At 40.9% G+C, this 23565-nt stretch overlaps 1 protein-coding gene across 3 annotated transcripts in view; it reads right to left on the bottom strand.

Annotated features, from left to right (window-relative positions):
- Positions 1–23565, bottom strand: part of LOC140210435 (palmitoyltransferase ZDHHC1-like) — a 55586-nt gene that overhangs the window by 31429 nt on the left and 592 nt on the right. For 2 of the 3 annotated variants that reach the window (XM_072279388.1, XM_072279387.1), the window contains exon 2: positions 3896–4099. In XM_072279388.1, the coding sequence (XP_072135489.1) occupies positions 3896–4099 (204 nt within the window). Of the gene's footprint in view, positions 1–22; positions 2442–3895; positions 4100–23565 lie in introns of those variants that run through there. The other variant, XM_072279389.1, reaches the window with a different exon arrangement.

Genomic DNA, 23565 nt, shown 5'->3' on the forward strand with positions numbered 1-23565 from the left:
GATATGTTTGCACGACACTCACACCAGCGGGAAAAATAACGAGAAAACCCCTTCTTCCAGAGAGAAGGTGTCTGATCCAGTAGACTGGTAAGCCATACTTCAACAGAGCATCATCAAATTTCATGGTGTTGTACCTGAAGAAATTTAAACAAGTTAAAGTAGTACGGTTTAAGAGCGCCACAATGGGGGAGAGGGGGAGAGGGAGTTTTAGAATTGGAACACGTTTTAGGTGGACTAAAGGTGTACAACAAACAGTGAGCAACAAAGTTCAAAGTTTCACCAGAATGAATTGGGGGAGTAAACCCATGGAGGGATATGAAAGTTACACTGGACTCAGAAGTCATGCAGACCCTTTATAAACATATGCATCACATTCAGTACTGGTCATCCCATGACAGCAAAGATGTGAAGGTTTTACAGAGTGCAATAAAAAAAATTTATGAGAGTGATTCCTGGAATGTGATACAACAATTAGAGATATTACAAAAGTTTGCACCACTTTTCTTAGAGGACTCTTGAGTGTAGATTTGATAGTGATGAGGCGTCTGGACAGAGGGGATAGTAGGAGGCTGTCCCCTTTGGTGAAGGGGTAAAGAACTAAAAGTCACAGGTACAGTTGAAGTCAGAAGTTTACATACACCTCCAAACATAACGACGGTCATTATGGACAAACAGTTCAATTTTTGTTTAATCAGACCAGAGGACATTTCTCCAAATAGTAAGATCTTTGTCCCCATGTGCACTTGCAAACTGTAGTTTTTTTTATGGCGGTTTTGGAGCAGTGGCTTCTTCCTTGCTGAGCAGCCTTTCAGGTTATGTTGATACAGCACTCATTTTACTGTGGATATAGATACTTGTCTACCTGTTTCCTCCAGCATCTTCAAAGGTCCTTTGCTGTTGTTCTGGGATTGATTTGCACTTTTCGCGCCAAAGTACGTTCATCTCTAGGAGACAGAATGCATCTCCTTCCTGAGCGGTATGACGGCTGCGTAGTCCCATGGTGTTTATACTTGCGTACTATTGTTTGCACAGATGAATGTGGTACCTTCAGGCGTTTGGAAATTGCTCCCAAGGATGAACCAGACTTGACATCATTTTCTGACCTCAATCTGATAGAAATTTTGTGGGCAGAACTGAAAAAGCGTGTGCGAGCAAGGAGGCCTACAAACCTGACTCAGTTACACCAGCTCTGTCCGGAGGAATGGAACAAAATTCCAGCAACTTACTGTGAGAAGCTTGTGGAAGGCTACAAAAAGTGTTTGACCCAAGTTAAACAATTTAAAGGCAATGCTACCAAATACTAACAAAGTGTATGTAAACTTCTGACCCACTGGGAAAGCGATGAAAGAAATAAAAGCTGAAATAAATCATTCTCTCTACTACTATTCTGACATTTCACATTCTTAAAATAAAGTAGTGATCCTAACCGACCTAAGACAGGGAACGTTTTCTAGGATTAAATGTCAAGAATTGTGAAAAACTGAGTTTAAGTGTATTTGGCTAAAGTGTATGTAAACTTCTGACTTCAACTGTATATAACTAAGGGAAAATCAATTAAGAGTTAATTAATTAAGTGAATTAATCAATGAAGTTGACACTCAGCCCAAACATCAGAAAAGGGAAGAAATGTGAATGGCCAGACTGGTTCAAGCTGACAGGAACGTGACAGTAGCTCAAGTAACCATGCATTACAACAGTGGTGTGCAGAAGAGCATCTCTGAATGCACAACATGTCTGAACCTTGAAGTGGATGGGCTCCAGCATCAGAAAGCCACACTAAGTTCCACTCCTGTCATCAATAAAGTGGCCAGTGAGAATCTGGAATGAGAGTAATCTGCATATGTGATACAGGCAGCTTCCATTCTGTCCTTGCATAAATAAATAGAACATAGAATAGTACAGCACAGTACAGGCCCTTTGGCCCGCAATGTTATGCTGACCCTGAAAACCTGCCTCCCATATAACACCCCCACCTTAAATTCCTCCATATACCTGTCCAGTAGTCTCTTAAATTTCACTAGTGTATCTGCCTCCACCACTGACTTAGGCAAAGCATTCCACGCACCAACCACTCTCTGAGTAATAAAACCTTCCTCTAATATCCCTCTTGAACTTCCCACCCCTTACCTTAACGCCATGTCCTCTTGTATTGAGCAGTGGTGCCCTGGGGAAGAGGCGCTGGCTATGCACTCTATCTATTCCTCTTAATATCTTCTATACTGCTAACATGTCTCCTCTCATCCTCCTTCTCTCCAAAGAGAAGGAGGATCCTTCCTATGGTGAGGCGACCAGAATGGGACACAGCACTCCAAGTGTGGCCTAACCAGGGTTTTATAGAGCTGCATAATTACCTTGCGACTCTTAAAACTCTATCCCTCAACTTATGAAAGCTAATGCCCCATAATCTTTCTTAACTACTCTATCTACCTTTGAGGCAACTTTCAGGGATCTGTGGACATGTACCCCCAGATCCCTCTGCTCCTCCACACTACCAAGTATCCTGCCATTTACTTTGTACTCTGCCTTGGAGTTTGTCCTTCCAGAGTGTACCACCTCACACTTCTCCGGGTTGAACTCCATCTGCCATTTCTCAGCCCACTTCTGCATCCTATCAATGTCCCTCTGCAATCTTCGACAATCCTCTACACTATCTACAACACCACCAACCTTTGTGTCGTCTGCAAACTTGCCAACCCACCCTTCTACCCCCACATCCAGGTCATTAATAAAAATCACGAAAAGTAGAGGTCCCAGAACAGATCCTTGTGAGACACCACTAGTCACAACCCTCCAATCTGAATGTACTGCCTCCACCATGACCCTGTGCCTTCTGCAGGCAAGTCAATTCTGAATCCACCTGGCCAAACTTCCCTGGATCCCATGCCTTCTGACTTTCTGAATAAGCCTATCATGTGGAACCTTCTCAAATGCCTTACTATAATCCATATAGATCACATCCACTGCACTACCCTCATCTATATGCCTGGTCACCTCCTCAAAGAACTCTATCAGGCTTATGAGACACGATCTGCCCTTCACAAAGCCATGCTAACTGTCCCTGATCAGACCATGATTCTCTAAATGCCCATAGATCCTATCTCTAAGAATCTTTTCCAACAGCTTTCCCACCACAGATGTAAGGCTCACTGGTCTATAAATACCCGGACTATCCTTACTACCTTTTTTGAACAAGGGGACAACATTCGCCTCCCTACAATTCTCCGGTACCATTCCCGTGGACAACGAGGACATAAAGATCCTAGCCAGAGGCTCAGCAATCTCTTCCCTCACCTCATGGAGCAGCCTGGGGAATATTCCGTCAGGCCCCGGAGACTTATCCGTCCTAATGTATTTTAACAACTCCAACACCTTCTCTCCCTTAATATCAATAAATGTTGAGGAAAATCTTGTAAGGCTGCAGAGAAATGGCCAATGTGTAGAACTAACAAGCTACTGGAATGGAAAACGAGCATGAACACAATTCTCCAAATGATCTCCTCCTATGCTGTAACCATTCTATGATAGGGTTCCCTTGTCTGTTTGCCTGCAGGGACAGGCAGTCCTTGCTCGCCATTTGCAATAACATTTCCTGGTCTTGTAGTTACTTTAATACTTTAGACTCTACTTTATTACAGAAAAATGTGCTAAGTCAGAAGAATAAACTTAATTATAAAATTCATGCAGTATATTTTTACACAATGATTAATACCCACTTCTACTACAGTTCTTTATCAGTTCAAATGCACCTACATTTCCATGCTCACCAAAACTGAAACCAGCATCTTTGCATGATGCAACTTGCAAATAAAATCACTGTAAGGAAACAGGTTAGACTGTGCAATTACTTCCTTAAACGTGTACTAGTAAGGTCTTACGGTCCTGTTAAAAAGGATACAATGTAGCCAGCAGGTATCCAATGCCGTGGAAGAAGAGGGATAAGTACACCAACTACAACGATAAGAAAATACAAGTAGGCTGTCCAAGCCAATATCTGATAGGGATGTGGTGGCCAGCTCCAACCATTGATCTTTGGGCGCCTGGGGGTGCAGCGTCTTCCAGTACGACGATTTTCCTCTGGTGCAGTTTCACTACCCTCCATCTGCAATGTAACATCAAAAAGTCATATCTAAGCTAACGTTGAAATGGCAATGAAGGTTATGTAGTTCCACTGTAGAGGCAATTCAGTTTACACTGCGTTAACTTTATACCCAGTCATGAGTGTAAAATGAATTCTCATAGTAGTTCTTATGTAGTTTCAATTCACTTTCCATAAGACCATAAGACAAAGGAGCAGAAGTAGGCCATTCGGCCCATCAAGTCTGCTCCGCCATTTTATCATGAGCTGATCCATTCTCCTATTTAGTCCCACTCCCCCGCCTTCTCACCATAACCCTTGATGCCCTGGCTACGCAGATACCTATCAATCTCTGCCTTAAATACACCCAATGACTTGGCCTCCACTGCTGCCTGTGGCAACAAATTCCATAGATTCACCACCATATGACTAAAAAAATTTCTTTGCATCTCTGTTCTGAATGGGCACCCTTCAATCCTTAAGTCATGCCCTGTCGTACTAGACTCCCCCATCATGGGAAACAACTTTGCCACATCCACTCTGTCCATGCCTTTCAACATTCGAAATGTTTCTATGAGGTCTCCCCTCATCCTTCTAAACTCCAAGGAATACAGTCTAAGAGCGGACAAACGTTCCTCATATGTTAACCCTCTCATTCCCGGAATCATTCTCGTGAATCTTCTCTGTACCCTCTCCAACGTCAGCACATCCTTTCTTAAATAAGGAGACCAAAACTGCCCACAGTACTCCAAGTGAGGTCTCACCAGCACCTTACAGAGCCTCAACATCTCATCCCTGCTCCTATACTCTATTCCTCTAGAAATGAATGCCAACATTGCATTCGCCTTCTTCACTACTGACTCAACCTGGAGGTTAACTTTAAGGGTATCCTGTACGAGGACTCCCAAGTCCCGTTGCATCTCAAAACTTTGAATTCTTTCCCCATTTAAATAATAGTCTGCCCGTTTATTTTTTCTGCCGAAGTGCATAACCATACACTTTCCAACATTGTACTTCATTTGCCACTTCTCTGCCCATTCTTCCAATCTATCCAAGTCTCTCTGCTGACTCTCCATTTCCTCAGCACTACCGGCCCCTCCACCTATCTTCGTATCGTCAGCAAACTTAGCCACAAAGCCATCTATTCCATAATCCAAATTGTTGATGTACAATGTAAAAAGAAGCGGCCCCAACACTGACCCCTGTGAAACACCACTGGTAACTGGCAGCCAACCAGAATAGGATCTCTTTATTCCCACTCTCTGTTTCCTGCCAATCAGCCAACGCTCTATCCACGTATGTAACTTCCCCGTAATTCCATGGGCTCTTATCTTGTTAAGTAGCCTCATGTGTGGCACCTTGTCAAAGGCCTTCTGAAGATCCAAATATACAACATCCACTGCATCTCCCTTGTCTAGCCTACTGGTAATTTCCTCAAAAAGTTGTAATAGGTAAGGAATCCATGCTGAGTTCTGCCTACCTCGTCATATGCCTCCAAGTACTCTGTAACCTCATCCTTGACAATCGACTCCAACAACTTCCCAACCACCGATGTTAAGCTAACAGGTCTATAATTTCCTTTTTGCTTCCTTGCCCCCTTCTTAAATAGCAGAGTGACATTTGCAATCTTCCAGTCTTCCGGAACCATGCCAGAATCTATCGACTTTTGAAAGATCATCGCTAATGCCTCTGCAATCTCCACAGCTACTTCCTTCAGAACACGAGGGTGCATTTCATCCGGTCCAGGAGATTTATCTACCTTTAGACTATTCAGCTTCCTGAGTACTTTCTCTGTCGTAATTGTGACTGCGCACACTTCTCTTCCCTGCCACCCTTGAGTGCCCGGTATACTGCTGATGTCTTCCTCAGTGAAGACTGATGCAAAATATTCATTCAGTTCCTCTGCCATCTCTGTATCTCCCATTACAATTTCTGCAGCATCATTTTCTATCGGTCCTATATCTACTCTCACCTGTGTTTGACTCTTTATATACTTGAAAAATCTTTTATTATCCTCTTTGACATTATTTGCTAGCTTCCTTTCATAGTTAATCTTTTCTCTCTTAATGACCTTCTTGGTTTCCTTTTGTAAGGTTTTAAAAACTTCCCAATCCTCTGTCTTCCCACTAATTTTTGCTTCCATGTATGCCCTCTCCTTTGCTTTAACTTTGGCTTTGACTTCTCTTGTCAACCACGGTTGCATCCTTTTTCCACTCGAAAATTTTTTCTTCTTTGGAATATACCTGTCTTGCACCTTCCTCATTTCTCGCATAAACTCCAGCCACTGCTGCTCTGCTGTCTTTCCCGCCAGTGTCCCTTTCCAGTCAACTTTGGCCAGTTCCTCTCTCATGCCACTGTAATTTCCTTTACTCCACTGAAATTCCGACACATCAGATTTCTGCTTCTCTATTTCTAATTTCACAGTGAACTCAATCATGTTATGATCACTGTCTCCTAAGGGTTCCTTCACCTCAGTCTCTCTATTCACCTCCGGTTCATTACACAATACCCAATCCAGTACAGCCGATCCCTTAGTGGGCTCAACAACAAGCTGTTCCAAAAAGCCAACTCGCAGACTTTCTACAAAGTCTTTCTCTTGAGATCCAGTGCTGACCCGATTTTCCCAATCTACTCGCATGTTAAAATCCCCCACAATTATCATAACACTGCCCTTCTGACAAGCCTTTTCTATTTCCTGTTGTAATTTGTAGTCCAAATCCCTGCAGCTGTTTGGAGGCCTATAAATAACTGCCATCAGGGTCCTTTTACCCCTGCTATTTCTTAGCTCAACCCATAAAGATTCTGCACCTTCCGATCCTATATCACCTCTTTCTAATGATTTACTATCATTTATCACTAATAAAGCCATGCCTCCCCCTCTGCCTACCTTCCTATCCTTCCAATACACCGTGTATCCTTGGACGTTCAGCTCCCAGAGACATGCATCCTTTAGCCAGGTCTCAGTGATGGCCACAATATCATACCTGCCAATCTGTAGCTGTACAACAAGATCCAAGACTTTTGATAGCATTTTAAAAACATCTCTCCAAAAGTTATCTAGCTTTATACAAGACCAAAACATATGAGTTAAAGCGGCCACCTCAATATTACATCCGCCACAAATAGGATTAATATTGGAAAAAATACGCGCTAGTTTATCCTTTGACATATGGGCCCGATGGACTACCTTGAACTGTATCAGGACTGACGGGCACACATAGATGAATTATTAACCAAATGAAATATTTTACTCCATTGATTATCTGAAAATGACTCTTGAAATTCCAATTCCCAAGCACGTTTAATTTTATCATTAGATATCATTCATGAATTCAATAACTTTATAGATTATAGCTATCAACCCTTTTTGAAATGGCTTAAACTGAAAGAGGGTATCTATCATATTAGGTAGATAAGCAGAAGGGTAATCTGGCAACAAACCACATAAAAAATTCCTAATTTGTAAATATCTAAAATAGTGTATGTTAGATAAATCATATTTATCCACTAACTGAGAAAAAGACATTAAACAATCCCCTAAAAACAAATCTGAGAAAATTATTCTTCCCTTGGTTTTCCAAATTAAAAAGGCCTTATCCAAAATTGATGGTTTAAAAAAAATTAAGATGGATATTACTAGAAAGAATAAAATTACTTAACTCCAAAAATCTACGAAACTGAAACCAAATTCTTAATGTATGCTTAATAATGGGATTAAAATCTTATCTACTGATCTTAGAAGACAAAAAAGGAAGAGGAGCTCCCAGTAAAGAGGCCAAAGAAAACCTTTTCACCGAGTTTTCCTCCAAATCCAACCGTGAAGGACATTCATGTATATCTGAATAGTGAATCCAAAAAGTAATATATCGAATATTAATTGCCCAGTAATACATTCTAAAATTTGGCAAAGCCATACCACCATCCTTGTTTAATTTCTGCAATAAGGGTTTACTCAATCTAGGATTTTTATTGTTCCAAATATAAGATAAGATTATGGATTCTATTCTGTCAAAAAACATTTTAGGAACAAAGGAAGGAACTGCCTGAAATATATATAAGAATTTCAGCAAAACTATCATTTTAATAGCATTAACTCAACCTATTACTGATAATGTCATAGGCGACCATTTAGAAAGCATTTGTTTGGTGTATTCAATTAATGGAAAAAAATTATATTTATAGAGGTCCCTAAAACTTTTAGTAATTTTAATACCAAGATAGGTAAAGTAATTTATAGCAATACTTGATGATTTGGATCTGAGTGATTATTAATAGGAAATAACTCATTTTTATGTAAATTTAATTTATACCCAGAAAATCTACTGAATTCAGAAAATATAGATAACATAGAAGGAATAGATTTCCTAGGATCTGAAATATAAACTAACAGGTCATCTGCATATAACGAAACCTTGTGTATTTTGTCCCCTCTCTTAAAACCCTGAACAGTATTAGAATCTCTAAGAGCAATAGCAAGGGGTTCTAAAGCCAAGTTAAATAATAAAGGGCTAAGAGGACATCCCTGCCGAGTACTCCTACATAATTTAAAATAGGGAGATTTTTGATTATTAGTTATAACGGCAGCCATAGGGGCATGATAGATCAAATTGATCCAGGAAGTAAATCCCGGGCCAAAATTAAAATCTTTCCAAAACGTCAAATAAGTAAAACCACTCCACCCTATCAAAGGCTTTTTCTGCATCAAGAGAAACAACACATTCAGATTCTTTGGATGGAGAAGAGTGAATAATGTTTAATAATCTTCCAATGTTAAAATGTGAATACCTATTTTTAATAAATCCAAACAACAGGAATTCTGCAGATGCTGGAAATTCAAGCAACACACATAATAACAGTAGGTAAAATATTCTCAAGTCTATTAGTCAAAATCTCAGAAAGAATTTTAAAATCCACATTCAATAGAGAGATTGGTCTATAGGAAGCACATTCAGATAATATTTACCTTTTTTAGAAAGTAGAGATTGAAGCTTCATAAAAAGTTTTCGGTAGAGTCCCAGAGGATATAGAATCAGTGAAAATTTGACATAAATGAAGTGTAAGTATGTCAGTGGAAGTCTTATAAAATTCCACTGTATATCCATCCGGTCCCAGAGTCTTAGCTGATTGGAAAGAAGATATAACTCTTGCTATTTCCTCTTGTTTAATAGGTGCATCTAATGTATTCATATCTGTTCCACCCTTTCCTTAAAGAGATCTTCACTAGGCATGACTGAATAAACCTTATTTTTTTTAATCCTATTAGTACTCAGTAAAAGTTCCGCCTTAGTTTTCCTTATTAAACCTACTGAGTATGAAATTATCTGTCCCCTAAGAAAAGATTTCATCGAATCCCAAATAACCAAATTTGACATTCCCTCAGTTGTATTTAATTCAAAAAATAGAGTAATTTGCTCTTTAATAAAATTTACGAAGGTTGAATCTTGTAACAAGGAAACATTAAGTCTCCACTGAGGTATCTGAATATTATCAGAAAACTTCAAAGTTAGTTTCATAGGTTCTGACAACGCAATCACATCATATGCACACTCAACAGAGGGCACCAATCGCGTGTCCAGCAAAATATAATCAATTCTTGAATATTTGTGGTATACATGTGAAAAAAAGAAAAGTCTTTTTCTTTAGGATATTTAAATCTCCAAATATCCACCAAACCGTACTCTAATAAAAAAGAATTAATACAGGTCGCAGCTTTATTAGGAAGTGACAGATTGGTGGACGCTCCGTCAATCGACAGACTGAGACAGCAGTTAAAGTCACCGCCCATGATCAACTTATATTCATTTAAATTCGGCAATACAAAAAATAATTTTTTTTAAAATTCAGGGCTATCTATATTAGGTGCAGATACACACGCCAAAGCCATCTTTTAACTATATAACAAACCAGTGACAATTAAATATCTTCCAATTAAATTAATAATAGTATTAAAATGAACAAAAGGGATTTTAGAATTAATAAAAATACATACCCCTCTTATTTTATTTACTGATAAAGAATGAAATAAGGGTCCCTTCCAAAATTTTAAAAAAACGAGCTTCATCCTGCCTGCGGACATGAGCCTCCTGCGCAAAAATAATATCCGCACAAAATGTTTTTAATCTCTTAAAAATCTTTCTGTGCTTAATAGGTTGGTTCATACCATTTAAATTCCAAGATATTATATTCATTTTATTAAGATCCATATTTAAAGTTTAATTTAAAATTTTTATAAACTAATGTGCAGGCGCCAACTAAGTCCGAGAAAAGGGAGAAGCATGACTCGATCAGAAAGAAAAGCAAAACGAGTGACAAAAAAATCCTCAGGACTGCCCAGTCAAAAAAAAACTAATTTAATAGACTGACCCTCCTCCCCCGGAAACCCTAAAACCATCCAACAGGTGAATGGCATGCTGTTCTAATAACCTTTAACCCGTTTCCAGATAGCAGCCCCTGCTTACAAAGTAACACATTACCACCATGAAAAAGACATAACAAAGAATACATAAAGTAAACAGATTCCAAATATTTTCATATTATGTCTAACAACAGTTAAGAACAAATTACCGATGGCCATCTTAAATCCATTTGAAATACGCAACCATGTATTCAAAAAAAGGATAAATCCAACCAACTAATATACAACTAATTTTAAAGACTTACAAATTTAAAAAAAAGTGAATACATATATGTTAAATTCAAAACTACATTAACTATTAAAGTCAACAAAATCCATATCTTAGCTCTCGTAAGACATATAGTGGACTTTCATCGAAACCGTAACAAACAACTCCCAACCAAAAATTAACTCAAATCAAAGAAAAAAAAGTAAATCTATATACATTAAATCCAAACCTATATTAACTGTTAAAGCAAACAACAACAGATCTAAGTGAATCAACCACGTCCGTGTCTGGGCACTCATAAAACGTGGAGCGGATTTTCATCAAAGCCGTTACAAACAACTCCCAGCTAAGGATCCACTTTTCAAATTGCTTATGAAATGGACTTAAACTCCTTTATAAATTTCCAACCGTCTTCTGGAGAGTCAATACATCTTAGACGAGCTGTATAATGCAGAGAAGGGCAACAGTTAATCTTAAAAAGTTCAGCCATAACTTCCCGATATTTAATTCTTTCAGCATAAATCTCTGGGGTAAAATCTTCAACTATACGAATCTTAACTTCGTTATAAATTAGCTTTCCCTTTTCCTTGCATCCCGAAGAACAGCTTCTTTGGTTGTGAAATAATGCAAACACAGAATTACAGGACGTGGTTTCATTTCAGCTGAAGGTTTAAGACGTGGAATTTGGTGGTTCTGTCCAATATCAGACAGGCTTCGAGAATGTCACTAAAGAGTGAGTATAAAGTGTTTGAAAAAAACTTTAATGGCTCACCGAATTCCGTATTTTAAGGCAAAGCTAGTATGCGTAAATTCATCCTGCGACTTATGCCTTCCAGATCAATCGTTTTCTTCTTAATTCTTGATAACTCCGAAGTAGTCTCATTAATTTTCTTTTCCATAAAAGCCATCTTCAAATCCTGCTCATTAATAGCTTGAGACTTTAACTCCTGTTCTCTTTCAATTCTGTGAGTGCTCTGCTTAAGCATCAGATATCGATCTTCCAGATTCCTGAACAGCGAGAATAGTTTTTTCAAGCATTTCACTACCGTTTGTCAATTTATTGATTTTGGTATCCACCATACCAATCTTCGCATTAATAGCTTCTATTAAAGAGAGCATTCTTTCTGAAGTAGAAACTTCCTCTGATTTCTTTGTTTGTTGAGCTTTGGGAAGAGTTTTGCCACTTCTTAATTTGGTTCCAGATCGAATATCAGCCATCGTAATTAAATCGTAAATCCTTCAGCAAAATTAATAAATCTTCAAACTTGAAACGAATCTAGCAATGGAAAGTAAGTTGTAAAAGATGGAGCTATGACAAAAACGTCTTACTCCATGAGCTGCTAAGTGGAGACTCGGCCTGTATTCTAAGGAACTGCACTATATATTTAAATCAATAATCCTGAGACCCTTTCTGCAAAATACTGCTAATGTTGTTGTATTTTATTCCATGATAACTTTAAAATTAACCATGCTCACTTAATTATATATTGGACACTATATATATATGTATATGCCCCAAGTCTAGATCTGGCACTCAGCAGCCCCCCATAAGAGCATTCATGGACAATCTGACAGTGATGGCAACATCCGTCCCTGGTTGCAGATGGCTCTTTCAAGGGCTGGAACGGCTCATCTCATGGGCAAGGATGAGCTTTAAACCAGCCAAGTCCAGGTCTCTGGTCCTGAAGAAGGAAAGAGTGGCCGACCGGTTCCGCTTTACCCTGGGAGGGAGCCAGATTCCAACGGTGACAGAAAAAACAGTCAAGAGCCTAGGCAGGATCTTTGACAGTTCCCTGAAGGACACAGCCGCACTTCAGCAAACTAGAAGCAACTTGATAACCTGGCTCACTGCGATTGGACAAATCGGGGCTTCCAGGAAAATTCTAAGCCTGGATGTACCAACACAGAGTCTTGCCAAGGCCACCCTGGCCCCTTCTAGTCTACGAGGTGTCAATGTCAACAGTGGAAGCTCTAGAGAAGACCATCAGTCAGTTTTTTCGGAGGTGGTTGGCACTGCCCCGGACCTTGAGCAGCGTTGCCCCGTATGGGCAATCCACCAAGCTGCAGCTCCTCATCAGCAGCCTATCAGAGGAATTCAAAGTCACTTGAGCCAGGGAGGTTATGATGTACCGAGACTCCTCTGACATTAAAGTCGCTTCGGCAGAAATCCGTGTAAAGACCGGAAGGAAGTGGCAGGCACAGAAAGCTGTCGACAGAGCGGAAGCATGGCCGCGGCACAATATTTTGGTGGGCACTGTGGCGGTGGGGCGAGCAGGACTGGGCTGTTGTCCCAAACCACGCTACAACAAAACCCACGGAAAGGTGAAGCGTCAACTTGTTCAGGACGAGATACGAGCAGAAGTGGAGGAAGAACGATACAGCAAGATGGCCAGCCTGGACTAGATGGGAGCAAGTTCTCCTAGACAGAGCTCTGGAGAGCCGAACCATTGTGCATCAAGTTTCTCATCCAATAAGTTTATGACGTTCTCCCAAGCCCGGGCAACCTGCAGAGGTGGGGAATGGCAAACACTCCAGCATGCCAACTGTGCCAGAAGAGGGGCACTTTGGAGCATATCCTCAGTTGTTGCCCAAAGGCGTTGGGGGAAGGGTGATACCGCTGGCGCTATGACCAAGTCCTAAGGTCCATGGCAGATACGATCAGCACAGCTATTCAAGACAGCAAAAATCAGTATGCTCCCAAACAGCCCATCACCTTTATTAGAGCGGGGGAGAAGGCTCAGCATCGGCCTAGCTCCTCGGGAGGGCTTCTTACCACTGCACGAGACTGGCAGCTCCAAGTCGATCTAGAGAGGCAGCTCAAGTTCCCAGAGAATATTGCAGCTACTATGCTCCGCCTGGACATGATGTTAATATCGGAGTCTACAAAGCAAGTGTCCTGCTGGAACTTACTCTCCCCTGGGAAGACCGGATTGAAGAGGCCAACGAGTGCAAGAGGGCTAAATACACAGATCTTGTTGCAGAATGCTGGAGCAATGGCTGGAGAGCTTGCTGTGAGCCAGTCGAAGTTGGGTGCCGGGGCTTTGCTGATCATTCATTACAGCGGACTCTTAAACCCCCTGGAGTCAAAGGACTGCAGTGCAGAAGAGCCACCAAGAACATTCTGGACACTGCTGAAAAGGCCTCTTGGACACAAGTCGGGGGCTGATCACCCCCGGCTGGGTTGACTGGGCGGGGGTGTCTGATGATTAAAGATCCGAAACACCCTATGACCCCGGGTTCATCACTGAAGACGTGTCCAAGCAGCACCAGAAGTGCATTCTACAACTGGACACCTCACCAGTACATGCTCAACTATTTCTTACTGATTACAATATTCACACCTCCCATTATTGTGGTTTCTTCATTAAAAACAATGTATTACTTAACCTCATGTGCCCAAACCTCACTCTTATCTTGATATAATCACCTCCTCCCCACTGCATTCCTCAGCCATCCCACTTCTTTCTGGATATTATAAGGATGTCTTCCTCTTCTCTCTTCATCAAATTGTTTTCTCCACATTTTTTAAATTTCATTTTTAATAATGTTTTCATTTCTCCTTTACTATAATTTATTTCAATGTCCGCTTCAGCTTGTCTAGTTGCCTCCTTTGCTAATTTATGCACCTGCTTGTTCCCTCTAATACCAACATGTGCTGGAATTGACATAAAACATACACAGAGTCCCATCATTTGAAGTCTAAACAAGGTTTGTACTATCTCACACATAATGTCTGGTCCTGCATCTAACTGTAAATCTCTTAGACTGCTGATTGTTGTTCTAGAATCAGACAATATTCCCACTTTCCCTAGTCGCACTTCCTCTACCCACTGCAAATCCGTCATTTCACCTGTATACATTGAGAAAGCATCATCTATCCTTACCTGCTCTTTCATGTTAAAATCAGGCACACGGGTCCTACCCCTCAACAATTATTACTATTTCTGAAGTATCCGTGTACATATCCATTAACAATTCCTGCTTACAGAAGATTCAACTATATTTTGATTTAAAATCACTTTGCTATTTCCTGTTTGCTTTTGAATAATTTAAGATTTACCTCTGGTGCTTACCACACACCCCAGGGAAAGGCACTGTATCATTCACAACCTTATTACTAATCCCTGTCCTTTTTGCTTTTCCTTCAATAATCCATGCAAAACTTTTGATTTTCTTTCTTTCCTTTTCCCAGCATGAATCTAAAAGCTTTGTAGTTGGATGATTTTCTCCAGGTTCTTGTAGGTGTACCCAATATGTTAACACAAGCTCTGTTCTTCTCAGTTTCAGAGGTGTCTCTCCCAACTCCACCTACATTGCCACCACTGGTGTTGTCCTTATTGCCCCACTGGTTAACCTTAATGCTTGACTTTGAATTATATCCAGCTTATTGAGCACACAGTGTGATGCTGATCCATATATCATACTTCCATAGTCCAGTATTGATCTTATTAATCCCATATAGCTTACTGTCAAGGATTTCCAATCAGCTCCCCATTCCTTTCATATTAAACACCTCATAACATTTAGCCCTTTCTTACTTTTGGTTGTTATTCTTTAATGTGTTGACCATGCGAGTCTTTTATCAAACCAAATTCCTATAAATTTAAAGGCATTCACACTTTCAAATTCTGTATCATAAAGTTTTAGTTTTAAGTGTTGTTTTATCCTCTATGAAAAACACTATTTTGGATTTCTCTGCTGGAAATCTGAATCCCCATTTTCATGCCCAATCTTCCACCTTAACTTTTGCCTCCTGAAGTCTCCATGTTATAAATTCTATGTTCCCACCCCTTTTCCACATCACTCCATCATCCACAAATAATAATACTCCAATGCTACTATTTATATTAGAAAAGATATCATTTATCATCATAGCAAATAATGGTGGTTGTCCATCGTATCCAATGATGACAGGAAACCCGTGCAGGAGAGTTTTGAAAATGGAAGAACTGTTGCACTGGGACAGTTCTACTCTCTTGACCTCAGAAGTCTGGGTCCAGTGCTACAAATAAGTGTCATAAGCTGGGGTCTTCCTTGGTTGTAGTGGATGACCATCACATCTTCTGTGCTGTGTCATGCATTTTGCACTCCACGGAGTGTTGCACTACCACATTCCTAGCTGATGGATCTCACTGTAGATCTCATCTGCTCCGGCTGCCGCAGCTGACTTTGCATGCTAGGACAGGCATGTCCCTAGCAAATAATAGTGGACTAACAACACTTCCCTGAGGGGCTCTATTTTCTAATTTGTTTACCTGACATAGATTTCCCTACTTGCACCACGATGGATCTACTAATTAAAAAACCTTTTATCCTATTTAGCATTCAACTTCTAATTCCCGATTTATATAATTTAAGATCAAACCTTCCTTCCACATCACTTCATATGCTTGCTCTACATCAGAAAAGACTGCTACTATGCTTTCTCTGTTCAACTGAGCCCTCCTCACCTCATGTTTTAGGCATCAAACTGAATCCATGGCTCCTCTTCCACTCCTAAATACACTCTGATATTTACAACTACCCCATCTTGTTTCAATGTTATATGTCAATCTCTTATTAATGATTTTTCCATGGTTTTACATAAACATGAGGTTAATCCTATTGGTCATTTTCACTATGGACATCTAGACCCTATACACCTCTATCCCCCACAAGGAAGGCCTTTTGTTTGTTCTTTTCTGGGGACCTCCACCCTGCCCTCAAATTCACCTGGTCCATTTCTGTCAACTCCCTTCCCTTTCTCGATCTCTGGAGACAGCTTATCCACTGGTGTCCATTACAAACACATGGACTCTCACAGCTACCTAGACTACACCTTGTCCCACCCTACTACTTGTAAAAACGCCATCCCCTTTTCTTAATATCTCCATCTCCACCACATCTGCTCTCAGGATGAGGTTTTTCCATTCTACAATGAAGGAGATGTTGTCCTTTTTCCAAGAAAAGGGCATCCCCTCCTCCACCATGAACACTGCCCTCAACCGCATCTCTTCCATTTCACACACATCTGCTCTTACCCCTCCCTCCTGCCACCCTACCAGGGATAGGTTCCTCTTGTCCTCACCTACCACCCCACCAGCCTCCACATCCAGGACATAATTCTCCGAAACTTCTGCCAGCTCCAACAGGATCCCACCACCAAACACTTCTTTCCCTCTCCCCACCCCGCCCCCCCACTTTCTGCTTTCTGCAGGGATCTCTCCCTACGCAACTCCCTTGTCCATTCGTCCACCTCAACTGATCATCCTCCTGGCACTTATCCTTGCAACCAGAACAAGTGCCACACTTGCCCCTGCATCTCCTCCCTCACTACCACCCAGGGTCCTAAACAGTCCTTCCATGTGAGGCGACACTTCACCTGTGAGTTTGTCGGGGTCATTTACTGTGCCCGGTGCTCCCGGTGTGGCCTCCTGTATATCAGGGAGACCGCTTCGTTGAGCACCTACACTCTGTCCGCCAGAACAAGCGGGATCTCCCAATGGCCACCCATTTTAATTCCACTTCCCATTCCCATTCCAATACGTCAATCCATGGCCTCCTCCACTGTTGGGATGAGGCCACACTTAGGTTGGAGGAACAACACCTTATATTCCATTTGGGTAGTCTTCAATCTGATTTCTCTAACTTCCAGTAATGCCCCCCAACCCCCCTCCCCTTTTCCCTCTCTCACCAATCCACTTCTCAGCCCTCCCCCTCCAGGTTTCACCTATCACCTGGTGGTTCTCTCTCCCCTCCCCACACCTTTTAAATCTACTCCTCAACTTTTTTTCTCCAGCCTTGCTGAAGGGTTTTGGCCGAAATGTTGACTGTACTTTTTTTCCTAGCCTGCTGAGTTCCTCCAGCATTTTATGTGTGTTGCTCAGATTTCCAGCAAATGCAGATTTTCTCTTGTTTGTGCTCTGTAACTTTCTGTATAGTTAGGATTTTTGTTTAGTTTATGTATTGGAACTATGATTGCTTCTTTCCATGCTTTAGGAAGTTTCTCTTCTCCCCCATACATGACTAAATAACTTCCTTCCCTTTCTCACTCAAATTAGATAACTTAGTTGATGCTTCCTGGGGATATTTCCTTTGTCTTTCTAAAACACTACTAAATTCTGTCATGGAGAACATCACATTTAATAAACCCTCAAAATTTCCACCCATCTCTAATGTTTTTGTGCTTAATGCTCCCAAGTTCTCTAATAATCTTTCCTCTCTTCTCCGTTTCCTTCATTACTCGTATTGTCAGAACTGTGTATTTTAACAAAAGTATGTACTAGCATTTCAGTTTTCTCTACCTTTGATATTACAGCTCTCTCTCCATCATAAAACACTGGGAATCCAATTTCCCTGGTCAGATTATTCATTCTTTTATCACCTCCCAAACTCTCTCAGTACGTGTCTGTATTCCTCAAGTTGCAAAACCTACTCCAATTTCCATTTTTTTTTTACTACTGTTTGCATTTTTCTGTACTCAAGTTAATTTTTGCAAATTGTGCCTCCTCTTTAAACACCCTAACTGGTCTATTGCGATGTCTTTCATTTGAGCCGTACTCTACTTCCTTGGTATACTTATTGCTGCCGCTGTCATTATCCCTTCTACAATCTTGTCACATAAAAGATCTACATGCAGATTGATTTCAATATTCTGTAATTCTTTATCACTTAAATCTTTAAATTTTCCCCAGTCAGCCTTTTCAAAAGCCAGCGTTCCAGCATACTTCCTGATCTATCATGATTTCCATTTCGATTTGACATAATGATAACTGCCTATTGTTGTTTCTTTCAAATCCTCCCATCAACATTTTCCTGATAAAGGTGCTGTAACTAATGTTAAATCGATTGTTGGTTCAGAAACTGCATTAAAATTTACTTTTGCCCCACTTCCAAAATCTAATCATGCCAGATTTTCCTCTTCCATAAGCTCTATCACTGCTCCATTAATGTTATCATGCTTCCCACATATACTGTACTTCCCTGGGTACCAATTTGCTTCTCCAAACCTTTTCCTAATTTTTTACAAGGACTATTGACATTAACGATTTTAATTGTAATTTCCTTTGGCCATTCTTTGGTTACTAGGTACTCTAGCTCTTCTCCTTTCTTTAGCTGTCAATACTGTAAAAGCTTTTTTAACAGAAGTCGCGCACACACACACACACACACACACACACACACACACACAAAAACACACACCTGCCCCCCTTGCAATAACTCTCTCATTTCTTACACTATCATAACCATTAATTACAAAATCTAGTGTTGGGTTAAGCCAACTTTCTTGCACACATATCACATCTGGTGTCTTAGCAAAATCTCTCACATGACTCTTAAATTCCTGTCCAACAGCTATTCAACTTCCAGCATTCCTCGGAAGAGTTTACAGGATGAGTATTAGTTACCTTGCAAATAAGCCTCAAAACTTGGATCATTCCAACCCAGTTCTACCTGCACTTGCTCCCATGATAGCTCTCTTATATTCAAAAACCTCACTGCTGCCTTCACCGTTGTTTTTATCTTCCCCAATTTAGTTTTTGCTGTTCATAACAATAACATTTACCATGAAAACTAATTTATCTGCACTAATCACTAATGCTGAATTATTTGACTGACCTTGTCTTGCATTTGCATTATTTCCTTTTTTCATTCTTCTCTTGTTGTTCACTATCCAAACCTTTTCCACATACGACATATTACGCTGTCCCTTCAATTGTTGGACTTCCATTGCTTTTTTTCTAATTTCACATCCCCCATTGGACACTGTCTGGGCCCCACCACAATGACATTTTACCAGTTCACCTTGTCTGCACAGTTCATACATGCGTTCCGCTCCACATCTACCACATCTCTGCCTTCCTTTACATACCCGTGCTACATGCCCATTTATAACACCTAAGTGCAGTGGAACATAGGCTCTGACACTAAAGCATATGAATCCAATGGTTTGTTTTTCTGCTAAGATTGAACCCTGAAATATTAATATAACAGATGTGCTATTGACCTTTTCTCCATTCCTCACTGCTTTTAATCTCTTAATTTCAGTCACCAATCCGGTTTTAATATTTTTCTTTAGTTCCTCTAAATTTTCTCTAATTGGTATTCACGTTGTCACCTCTTCAATACCATTTTTCCACTACACTCTCTTTTCCATAACCTCTCTTTTTGACAATATTTAGTACCTTCATTACTTTGTCCCTCTGTTCCATCATACAGAACCTTTGCAATACTTACATCTCCTGTTACCTTCTTTAGATTGTTAGTCACTGCTAGTGGACTCAATGCATTTACTTCACTGCCTTGCTTAGACTTACACATTACTTTACACTCCTCTCCTGTCACCTTCTTTCAAGTTGATCGTTGTTCTCATCATCCTTATCATTTTCTCCTCTACTTCCACTTTTCCTATCTGTCTGCACTTTCTTCCACTCCACATGTCCCTGACATCCTTCTCTTCCATTCCAGAAAGACTATCTGCCAGCCCGACCCACTCACAGTTCAGATTATGCCAAACCGTCACACCCTCCCTTCTAGTTTGGTTGTCTTTCACCCAGTTTGATTCCTTCTACACCCATTTCTGTTTAACGCGTTATGTCATTGATCATTAGCCCCTGTTGTTACCTCTGTTTAATCATGCGCTGAGCTATATGCTTACAAATTAAGTTTTTACATGGTACTTGTGTTAATAAGACACCAAAAAAAATCTGTGTAACCTTTAATTTTTTGGGGAAATGAATCTAAAATTCTCTCTTTTCTACTGGCACGCTAATACAGAAGACAAAATAAACATCTAAATCAAAATTTATATTAAAAAACTCTAGGGTACCTAAGACCTTTGGACAGCACTACAGGAATGAGGAGAGAGGTTATGAAGGGATATTAAGTTAAACTGAGAACTGTCTGAATGCTTAACCGAACAGCCCTTTGTGCAGAAGAATCTAGTATAACCTCCCCATGTTCTTTTAGTAATCTGAAAATGAAAGACATGAGGGAGTGAGGTACACCAGCTGGTTGAGAAGTGATGTCCAGCAAACTCGTACTCAACGTCAGCAACACCAGGGAATTAACTGTGCACATCAGGAAGAGGAAGCTGGGAGAACCCACACCAGTCCTCATTGAGGGGTCTGCAGTGGAAAAGGGTACGCAGCTTCAAACTTCTGTGTGTCAGAGAATCTATCCTGGGCCCAAAATATTGAAATAAAGCACCTTCGTGGCTATACTGCATTAGGAGTTTGAAGAGATTTGGCATGTCACAAATTTCTCTAGTTGTGTGGTGGAGAGCATTCTGACTGATAGCATAGGATTGACAGAGGACACGGAGAGATGTAGACTAAACCAGCTCCATCATGGGCACAGGCCACCTCGCCAGTAAGGATATCTTCAAGAGATGGTGTCCCAAGAAGGCAGCAGCATCCATCATTAAGGGCTCTCACCACTCAAGCATGCCCGCTTCTATTAATTACCACCAGAGAGGAGGTACAGAAGCCTCCTGCCTCTGCCATCAGATTTTTGAATAGTCCACAAAGACAACTTCATTAGTTCTATTTTTGCACTATTTATTTTGTAACTTATAGTAGTCTGTATCTTTGTGTTGCACTGTTGCCACGAAAGAACAAACTTCATGACTTAGCAGTCAGTGACAATAAACCTGATTCTGATTTTTATCTTTCAGTCAGCCACACTCCTGTTTTACTAAAACCTCCCAAATTCAAACAACACATTTAGATTTCATTTAACATTCTCTTTGTGAAAACAAGTTATTTTTAAGTCTGTCATAATATATAAAACCTTTCACTCCAACAAATCATTCTTTTCTGTGCCTTCACCTTAGCTTTAACCTCTTTCCAAAAGCATCCAGCACTTTCCTGTTTCTGGAGATAAGGAAATTACTCCATATATCCAAACAGGCCCATCCCATTCAGTTTAAAGAAGCCAGTGGTGACCACACTGAAACATTTTTGCAATAGGCTTTAAAAATCTATGAGCCTTGATGTATATTCTGAAAATAAAGACTTAAATCTAAGGAGATAACGATCACTTAGGACTGAGTGACAAAGACCTTTTCACTGAGAGGGTAAAAAATGTTTGAAATTTCCCAGCCCATCAGCTTGTAGGCACTCAGTGTGACTGATAGCTTTTTGAAATGGAAGGTAACTACAAGATATTATCATGTAGGTAGCAACTGGAAACTGTTTTAAATATATAAAGTAATTTAAAATTCTTTCTGAAGACTGCTGAGATTGAACAGTTGATATAAAGACTGAAGAGTTATAACATGTAATCATTCTGCCAAAAGCTGTCAGTCTCAGCTATGAAGATAGTCGATCAGCTCCAATGCATTGGGACAATGGAGAATCTCATTGATTTATAAGCACTGCAATGAAAAGGCAAACTCCCGACCCAGTCCAAAATGTGAGTGAACAACTACAAGAGTTCCACTACAGGGCACATATTCCTCCCCTCTCCACTTTCTGCAGCGATCACTCACCACAACTCCCTTATCTGCTCAGCCCTCGCTAATTCCCCTCCAGGCTCTTATCCCAGCAACCTGCCCCTACTCATCATCCCTCGCCAGCATTCAGGGCCCTAAACGATCTTTCCAGGAGAGGTAGCTTTTCACATGTGACTCCATCAACAACATTTATTGCATCTAGTGCTCCCAGTGCGACCTCCTCTACATTGCAGAGACCCGAAGCAGACTGGGGGACCACTGCATTGAGCACCTTCTCTCCAGCTGCCCCAAAGGTCAGGATATCTTCGTGAGCAGCCATTCAATTCCACTTCCAATTCTCACACTGATGTATCTGTCCACAGCCTCCTCGACTACCACGTTAGAGTGTTAGGCTTGCTAGAAGCAATACCATCCTGATAGACTCCAACCTGCATCAACATCACAGCCCACCGCCTTCATATTCCTCCCTCTGATTCCTCACCTCCTTCCCTTTATTCCACAGTCAACTGCCCTCTCCTATCAGATTCCATCTTGATCAACCCTTTGCCTCTTCCACCTGACAGTAACCCCACTTACCTACCTTCCACCTGGATTTGCCCATCACCACCTCCTCCCCTCTCGCCCTTTCCTTCTTGCTCATGTCCTCCTCCCTTCCAGCCCTGATGAAGGGATTGTCCATTTCCCTCCGAGCTGCTGCCTGACCTCTAAACCCCTCCAGCATCCAGCACGCGTGTTGCTGCAGATTTCCAGCACTCCTAATCTCTACTATCTCTCTACTGTCCCTTTGATCAAAGGTCAAAGTATATTTATATAAAGATTGCATGCAGTAGTCAACCCTGAGACTTAAATTCTCCACAGACAGCCACAAAACCCATTCAAAAAAAAACAAACATTCCCCCTGCAAAAAAAATCCCCTGAACAGCAACAAGAACATCACTCCCCCCCCCCCCCCACCGCACAACAAACAAATCCTGCAAACAGCAACAAGAACATCGACCTGAGCAACATATACAAAATGCTGGAGAAACTCAGCAGGTCAGGCAATATCTATGGAAAAGCGTACAGCGGGCCAGAAACGTCAACTGTACTCACTGCCTGGCCTGCTGAGTTCCTCCAGCGTTTTGTGTGTGGCTTGGACTTCCAGCATCTGCAGATTTTCTCCAGTCTGTGACTGGACATCAACCTGAGGTGGCATTGTTCACTGGCACTATCTGGGCTAGAAGAGTGATACCAGCAGGCTTCAAATGTACCAGGACTCCTTGATACCACAAGCCATCGCAGACCCTGAATTGCCTCAATGTTGGTCACTCTCACCTCACTACTGGAAAATTGCTGTCTCATCTACATTTGCACCTAGACTGTGTGATCCAGGCAAAACCAGGCATGGGCACCCAAGCCCAGGTTACGGGAGATTGTCCCATATGACAACACTA

Source organism: Mobula birostris, chromosome 15 (genome assembly GCF_030028105.1).
Source record: "Mobula birostris isolate sMobBir1 chromosome 15, sMobBir1.hap1, whole genome shotgun sequence".
Lineage (NCBI taxonomy): Eukaryota > Metazoa > Chordata > Chondrichthyes > Myliobatiformes > Myliobatidae > Mobula > Mobula birostris.